We start from the raw sequence: 9,226 nt of genomic DNA, 5'->3' as shown, positions 1-9,226 counted from the left end.
TATGCAGGTGTAGACCTTCCCAGTAAGTGTTTGTTGAATAAATGAAAACATGAGAAACATAGAAAGATGTACAAAAATAATTTGGCCACTTATACTTGACTGGGTAACACTAAGAAGAAAGATGGTATATGAAATCATCCAAAAGGTCTCAAACCTGGGGACATATTTCTACCTAACATCATTCTGTAGGATAAAGTTTGTTTCTTCTTGTTAATATATGTTTTAGCTGAAAATGGAATTAGAATTATTTTATACATTGGGAATAGATCTAGTGAGTTGAAACACTTACCTCATAGGGACAAGAAAGAAACACCAGAATAAGAAAAAAGAATAAATCATTTAAAAGGTTTATATCTTGGAAGAGGAAGAGAGAAGTGAAAAATCAATTAAGCCAAGCAGACTACATGAACTGTACAATTGGTAGAGAAAGGGTGCCTGGAAATAGGCAGCCAGCAGCCAGAGCCATTGCAAATTCTTCAGAAAGCAGTGATCTTGAGAGGGCTAGGAATCACGGTGGGCAGAGCAGCCGTGCATCCTTCCATGACAACAGGAAGGTTAAGGTGGGTCATGAGATTCTGTGCTGCACGCTCAGAGGTACCTCCTCCTGCAAGGGGTGGGCTGTGTCCTCTGTGAAACACTGGTGAGGCCTTCAGCTAGGGTGACTTCAATCCCCTAAAGAGATCCACAGACAGAAAATATAGACAAGAAAAGACTAAATATTGAAGATTCAGGGGGATCTGACATACAAGAAATGATGCTTATTTCTACGCAGTGAAGGGGGAGCAGTGAAATCAGTTAGTGAAGCCCATGTGTCTATAATTAGAATGTTGATTAAAATAAGAAAGCGGAATAAATATCTCCTAGTACCCTATAAGTAAATCTCCGTAGGCTCAGATAAAGGTAGATTCAAAAAACAAATATTACTGAGAAATTTAATATATTCTGAATTGAATAGGAACCAGGTTCTCTGAGTTAGCAGAATTCTCTTTCTTAATTCATGAGTCTCTAAGAATAAGAATTTCTCAATAAAACAAACAATAAAACAAAGTGAACAAAACTTTAAAAACTATTAACAAATATATTTATTGTTGTGGTTTTCTCCCCTACTAGATATACCTTGTTAGAAAGTAGTATCCCTTTTAGTTCCAGGTGGACAATTAAGCAGGTAATAAAATTGTTTTTCCCTCATTCAGAAAGAAAACACATGACTTTGCAAACATGTTATATTCTCCTTGCTCTATTTTTTGTTCTCTATAAAATCAGAATTTTCTTCTAATAAGTAAGATTTTGTTTCTGGAAGTAAGTTACAGGCACATGTTTACAGGTTGATATTATATAATCCAAGGGGTAACAGAGGCTGAACCACATAGTGCTAACATAGATTGGAGACCTGTTCCAGGTGACCACAATCCTTCACAGTTTTGTAAAGCACAAAAGTAGTCTCCAGCTCTATGATTTCTTCCACATTTTGTCTTTCTCCAATCTCATATGGTATATTCAATTCTGGTATGCACTCTTGTGTTTCTCACAAAAATACATGATGAGGGTGATGGAACTAATCTTAAAACAGTTATTTCTGTGATGATAAATCCTATGATTCCAAATGCCAGGCCCTAATTCTGAGCATTCTCTAGATCTCCTGGTCAAAACAACACTGTCCTTTGAAGGATGTTTCTCTTCCCTGATCTCCTATTTGTTTTGAAGGGATAGTGTATCTTTGAATTTGCAGGATTATCTTTTGCTTCTTAAAACAACAGCTTGAAAACACATTTTTATAAGGAAAAGATGTTTCTTCTCCAGATGTCATCATTACGCTGTTACATCTTATAGCCTATTGATAATATGTACAAAAATTTCTTGTCTTCTAAAAATGCAGAGAAGCACATAAGACAACCATCTGAAAGTATCCCTTCTTTGAACTTTTGGCTCTTTGTTGTTAACTATGCTTGTATGAAGAATATAGCAACTACTGGGAATGTTGTTTAGACAGAGCAATAACTGACACGTCCATTTGTGGTCCTAATGGCTAGAGCACCTGTCCTGGGCATCTGGTTGAGATAGCAGCATCATGAGTCTACAATAATCTCATGGAACCCTCTAGTGTACAGTGCTGACTGATACCGATTTCTGTTGTTTATCTTGGACTTTTCGCTTCTTCTGCTGCTGTTTGTTTTCTCGTTGCTCTGGGGTTTCTTTGCTGGATTCCAGACCTTTGCTGTCAGGTATTGCTTCTTTACTTTCTCCTTTATTAGGTTTTTTTCTTTTCCTCTCCCTTCCTTTTTTTCCTGAAATGAAAGGATACTCTTTTAAAAATTACATTCAATTGTGTTCTATTTTTAAAAAAATAAATTAAAAAAAGACTTAAATTTATCTTAGATTATATATCATAATGATAGATGTTAAATATCTACTATTTAAATAATTCATTCAACCATTATTAAGTCCGTGGTGTATTCCAAACAATGTAAATGTGAAGCACATATATGATATAATAAGGCAACTAACATATGACAGTTTGAAATCCAAATAGTTTTGTTCTTCTAAGTTTGGAACTTATTTTACATGATAGTTATTTATGCATGTTTCATGGAAAGTTTTAGGTAGATTTTTTGCTGTTGAAAACATTTACTAAAATGTATACTTTGGTCGGGCATGGTGGCTTACCCCTGTAATCCCAGGTCTTTGGGAGACTGAGGTGGGAGGATTGCTTGAGCCCAAGAGTTCAAGACCAGTCTGGGAAACATGGTGAGACCTTATCTTTACAAAAAATTTAAAAAATCAATGAGGCATGGTGGTGCATGCCTGTGTCCCAGCTATGGAGAAGGCTGAGGTAGGAGAATCGCTTGAGCCTGGGAAGTCAAGGCCACAGTGAGCCCTGATAGCGCCACTGCACTCCAGCCTGAGCAAGAGAGGGAGATTCTATCTCAAAAAAAAAAAAAAAAAAAAAAGGAGAGATTTTTTTATCTGGCTCCTATTTTTAAGGCACCATTTTGTATTTAATTTTTTTCCAAGTAGCAGTTACATAATTATAATTTGTCAAGATATTTGCCTGCTATCTAAGAGAAGAGAACTTATTTGCATAAAAAATGCAGAAATAATAATTCAGGATGAATAACAAGATAATTGTATTTTAACACAAATATTTGTATGTTGAAATTAATTTGGATTGTAATTTCTCTACTTGCAGGGTGATGATGATTATAACTGATCAATAACCCTCTTGTACAAGCTACCAGAGCAGGTTGAGTCTCTATCCAGCAAATGAGTAGATATTTATCGCATGTATACTAGATTTCATGTGGGCCCCTGACCTGGAGCTGGGTTTGAAGCATAGATTTAACTGAGACTCATATTATGAGAGGAGAAATTTTTAAAAGTGGAATCAACAGGACTTTAAAGGTTTGGATGTGAAAAGGTATTATTGTAGCCAACAGAGAGCCACTTGAAGAACTGGATTTTATTCTGTCGGCATTGGAGAACTGCTGGGAGTTTTAAAAGAAGAAAATAATTTGATCAAAGTAGATAAACCTGGCACCAAATTGGATGATTATTTTTATTTATTTCTAAAGAGTGAATTAATTGGATGTTTTGTTATCATGTACACCTTTTACATATGCAGTCTACAGTGTAGTCTGAGGGCGTGGTTTTAGTAACATCCATGAACAAATATATCCCAATGAGAAATTACTTAGATTCAAATCAATATTATAGTAAACAAAAACTAGGAATCAACCATTCCCTGAGGTATGACAAATTCTGAATATGGATCCCACATACTGGGCCATTTAAAATTTGAAATTAGACTTTCTAAAATAAGTCACTTTTGACAAAAATATTTTGAAGAAATTGTTTGCAAGAGAGAATCAAAATATTTTCATGTCCCAAAGTAGGCTGCAAATATTGAATTCAGTGGTTTGGCTTTCCTTTTCTTGGGCTCTGGTTACAGAATCCTAGGGAGTGGTATTATTAATACTGCATAGGTATACAACGCCAATACGGTCTCCTTGGATTAATGATTTTATGCCACATCTAGCTTTGTCATGAGATTGTATTTATAAAACCTTCCAGTTACATTATGAAAGCTTTCCTTGTTGGGTTTAGCACAATATACCTTCAAATTCTGGAATCTAAAAGGACAATTAACAAAAATCAGAATTCATCCAAGGGTGAAGCAAATTGTTTCAGACATACAGAGAGGAACAAACAACATTAGAGTCAACTATTATGCCTAAGCTGAACTACTTATATTCTGATTACTCGATTCCATTATTCTTTTCACTTAAAATAATTTTGCTGGGTTGATAAGATTTCTACAGAAGGGATCAGGGCCTTCTTTCCATGCTGGATTTAATGAGTACACATTTGATGTGCTGACTTGAATATAATAACCAAACAGGGAAAACTGAAGAGTAAGTTTACCTTTCTGAACATGTAGCATAATTTAAATTTTATAAAACTGTACAAACAGAAAGGGAAAAATACTAGTTTTCATGCTATGTGCTTAGTTTTCAGAAGGAGATGGCTGCAAAGGTTGGATTACATAATATTTCCATATTGAGGAGCATTTTGGAGGTGTTTGAGTTCAACTTGAAAAAATTGTCAGCGAAAACCATTCCAAAGTTCCATAAAAACTACTGACCCCAAGCAAAATGTTATTTTTATGGAAATCATCCAGAAGTTCAGTGTTTGACATTATTCTCTTGATGACGGTCCAACATCTTACAGCTGTGATCCCAACCATAATGTTTTGGACACATAAGAAATGTATTGTTTCTTCCTTGGTCACAGATTGATTTATATGTTTTTTAGTCACTTGTGACAACATCCTCAACTGGCAGTGCATTTCTGCTTATTAGCAAACTGCTATGATTATTTCTTAAGACAGGCCGAAACATTTTTGGAAGTAGATTGAAACTCGGTATTATAACTTTATATCCAAGGAATAACTAGTCTGGGCAGTGAGTGAAAGGGAAGGCTCTAGTAAAGTAACAGGAAACTAACACATTGTACATTATTGCTGCTCAACAGAGGGCTATTGCACAACAGAAAAATGGGTTTTTTTTTTTACAGGCCATGTGTTAGTGGTTGGAAACGCTAACTACCTTTTGCATAAATATATTTTCTTCTTGTCTAAGAAATAAAATAGAAATGCAGAAGAGTGGCTGTAGTCTATTAAAAATCACGTGTAATTTGGGATAATTTTGTAAGGTTTTCATTAAAGGGGATGTCCTTTTTTATTCTGGTGACTTTTCACTGATGTGGTTAATATTTTTTTCAACCTTTTTTTGGCAATTTTGCAAACTAAGCATTCCAGTTATGACAATCTGACATATATATACGTATGTGTGTATATATACACACACACATATGTGTGTGCATATATGCATATATATACATGCATACATATATGTATATATACACATAAATGTATATATACACATGTGTATATGTATATATACATACATATACATGTGTGTATATGTACGTGTGTGTGTATATATACACATATACACATGTGCTTTGCCATTCATTCAATATTCATGTATGTGTGCACATGTACATGCACATACATGCCTGAACTGGGTTTTGGAACATTCTAGTGATTAAAACAGCATTCATCTCCCCTTGATGTTCTAGCTACGAGGGTGTTTGGGTAGAAAACATCAAAGAGAATTTGCTATTATCAATTACAATCTGAGCCCTTGCAGAGAAGCACTATGGTGTCACATTTAAGAACACTGTCCTTAGGGTCAGAAAAATGCTGTTTTCAAATTCTAGGTCTGCCACCAACTAGTTGTGTGACCTCTGGCAAGTTGTTAATATTTCTTAGGATTAACTCTCTGATATATCTAAAATGTGAATAATCCTTACTTCTTACTAAACTTCATAAGGATTAAATGAGATGCTGGTAGAACACTTAGCATGGTGTCTGGCATGTTATGTCTGGCATGGTGTCTGGTGTCTGTTACGTTACTCATGGGACAAATGACAACTAATATTATTAACCCCTTGCACAAACATGAACAAAGTCCCAACTCTGTGCCAAAAATGTGTGATAAAACCTGGGCATATAAGTGAGATATGGAGACTGCCAATAATCATAGTCACATGCCAATGCTAAAATAGAGGTGTGTACAAGGTCCTGTTGGGGGTACAGTGGGAAAGCATTGAACTCCATGAAGAGAGACTGAAAATGATTTCAGAGACTGAAAATAACTCCCCTGATGTAATGATGTTTGAGGTGAGCCTAAAAGAATGACTGAGAGTTTACTAGGCTGATGAGGGAAGAAGTGCATGCCAGGCAGTGAACATGCACTAAGGCATGCAAGGACATGGTAAATCTGGGGCATTGAAAGTCGACTTCCTTGGTTTGATCAGAGTCTATATATAGACTATTACCCACAGAAGCTGGAAAGATATACGGGCTTCAATTGCCATGTTGGGAGTTTGTCCTGAGGACCAGCGTACTGAAAACTAGAGAAGGGCAAGTATCGAATTCAGATAGCAGGCCAGAGTTTGGATGTTTTTGTGATGAGTTTAGAAAAGGCCAACAGGCTATTCTGACATGCGACCTTATTTCCTATTTCAGAAAATTGCTGTAAGTAATAAGATGCCATAGAGGGAATGTAGTCAGTGGTTGGTATTTGTTTTTGAGTCTTAATTTTTGAAAGAGTAGCTAAAATCTCCATGTAGACCAAAAAATCATATTTATTTAAGATTGTGTTGCATACTAGTATCACGTAATTGAATATATAATTGATATTTTTAAGATTCTGAAATTATTTTCTGTTAGTATAAACACATACAGTCTTTTACATAAACATTTCCTATGGCCTTCTCCAGACAATGTTTCCAAACATGTTTTTTTAAAATACAGATTCCTAGATCCCACCCCTGGAGATTATGATTCAGTGGTTCTTATGAGGGGCTCAAGAACCTGTAATCAATAACAAGTTCACCTCCCCCTGCCAGTTTATTTTGATGTGCAACCACATATAAAGGCCAAAGCTGCAGAGCAATAGAAGACCCAATTTCTTTTAATATATACTCTCAAAACTTACTTCAAATCACATGGTTGCTCCTTTGTTTCTTTCATTTTTCCTAATGAATATCAAATAAGCTTTTGACTTACTGTAGCTACTAATTTTAAGGCAAGTTTTCTTACTAGATACATTTGGAATAGGCACCCAGATATAAATTAAATTAGTTTCAGTTATCTTTTTAAAATCTGTTCAAGTGCATATATGAACTAGAAAAAATAAACATGTAAAAAATGACAAAGAGAATGATCCTGAATTATTCTTCCTAACTTATATAGTATATATTTAAATTCCAAGTGAAAATGCAAACCATAGAGCACGTTCAATATCCTTTAAACATAATGAGGTTATGAATAAAAGAGTTTCTCTCCCTAGAATCACAACTGTAATTCATTTATTGAGAACCACTTAAATTGTGAATATAAGCTATTTTCTTGATGTTTGGATAAAATCTGTCTATAGGTCTTCATAAAAGCTGCTGCTTTGTGAATTTCTTGCAAAGTGTCACTAAGGGGCGCCATTGAGCTGTAAGTACTTCACTTCCCAAGACAAACTAGGTTATAATTTTTACCCAAATGCTAAAAATGTATTCCACATTACAGACTGAGGACTAAATATCACGAATTCTATGACTCAAACCAATTAAATAAGTATTACATTTTTCTTTTTATTTGGTGTGGAATGAAATTCAACCGGAAACCCATGGCTTTATGCCTTCCATAAAGCACTCACAGTGTAAAAGGGTTGATCTTATTATTTTTGAATCTAGAGTTGGACCTGATTTTGATGTATGGAGAATGAAAATTCCAGCTTGTGTTCTTTTCTTTTCTTTTCTTTTTTCTTTTGAGACAGAGTTTCGCTCTTCTTGCACAGGCTGGAGTGCAATGGCACAGTCTTGGCTCACTGCAATCTCCACCTCCCTGGTTCAAGTAATTCTCCTGCCTCAGTCTCCCAAGTAGCTGGGATTACAGGCGCGTGCCACCATGCCTAGCTAATTTTGTATGTTTAGTAGAGATGGGGTTTGGTTTTACCATATTGGTCAGGCTGGTCTTGAACTCCTGACATCAGGTGATCCACTCACCTCGGCCTCCCAAAGTGCTGGGATTACAGGCGTGAGTCACTGCGCCCGGTCTGTTATTTTAAATTAAGATATCACTGGGAAAATTTGCAAGGAAAAGGAATTGCTATAGTATGACTTTTTTCTTATAATGTATTGTGTAGATACATATTTATAGGCCTATATTATTGCCAAGTAAATTGAGAAATTCATCGAAACCTTTTGTCTTTTGTTTGTTTTAATAAAATAGAAAACTTATTCTTCTTGCTGTAAATTTAACCTAGGAATTTACAACAAATATAGTAAAAATATCAGAATGAATGTCTTTTGCTTTTTGATAAATAGGCAGACACTTAATTTCTCCAAATTGAAATTTAAAGCTACCTGATTAATCTATGCTGTAGGTTACACATGAATTCTATTGCCTTTTCTATTTAATTTTCAAGATGCTTCTGATTAATTATTCAAAGAAAAATAATTTGATACATCATTACATACTTTACTAAATGCTATTAATTTGGGTATTACCTTGAGCCCACTCTTACAAAGATAGCTCTGATCATTAACATATATTGAGATTGGAATAACATGTTATCGTCAATTTCAAAGGACCAGTTTAAGAGATGCAATCTATTTGTATCATGTTGTTTTGGGAATTCAGAAACAAGAACATAATGATTGGAAGGCATTGAATATAAACTTTAGGAGGTGAAAGGAGATAAACCTAGGCTTCTTAACGTGACCCTCAGGGTCCTCGTCTGCTGTGATATCTGCTTATTTATCTACTTTTATCTGCTTATTTATCTACTTTGCTGGCCTCACACTTGTCTTTTTAGTCACCTTGCACTTGTCCCACCATAATGTTTCCTGATCCCATATATTGGATACATTTATCTAAAATGCAGTTTCTAGATCCCTTGCCCTAACTCAGGCTTACTGTTGAATTCCCTGGCCTTCAGGGAAACCTTCCTCACTCTCCTAACCTCTTCCCAGGCTAGACTCCTCTCTGTGTGCTCCTCTCTGTGTGCTCCTCTGTGTGCTCCTCTGTGTGCTCCTCTCTGTGTGCTCCTCTGTGTGTGCTCCTCTCTGTGTTCTCCTCTGTGTTCTCCTCTCTGTGTTCTCCTCTGTG

General features: G+C 35.5%; 1 protein-coding gene across 1 annotated transcript in view; it reads right to left on the bottom strand.

The window, feature by feature from the left end:
• Positions 1-1,061: 1,061 nt before the first annotated feature.
• Positions 1,062-9,226, bottom strand: part of RSPO3 (R-spondin 3) — a 76,990-nt gene continuing 68,825 nt past the window's right edge. Inside the window, exon 5 of the mRNA XM_023230698.1 lies at positions 1,062-2,285. Within this exon, the coding sequence (XP_023086466.1) occupies positions 2,098-2,285 (188 nt within the window). The 3' untranslated portion in view covers positions 1,062-2,097. The remainder of the gene's footprint in view (positions 2,286-9,226) is intronic.

The sequence above is a fragment of the Piliocolobus tephrosceles genome, chromosome 5 (genome assembly GCF_002776525.5).
Source record: "Piliocolobus tephrosceles isolate RC106 chromosome 5, ASM277652v3, whole genome shotgun sequence".
Lineage (NCBI taxonomy): Eukaryota > Metazoa > Chordata > Mammalia > Primates > Cercopithecidae > Piliocolobus > Piliocolobus tephrosceles.
This window is presented reverse-complemented; position numbering and strand designations above follow the sequence as displayed.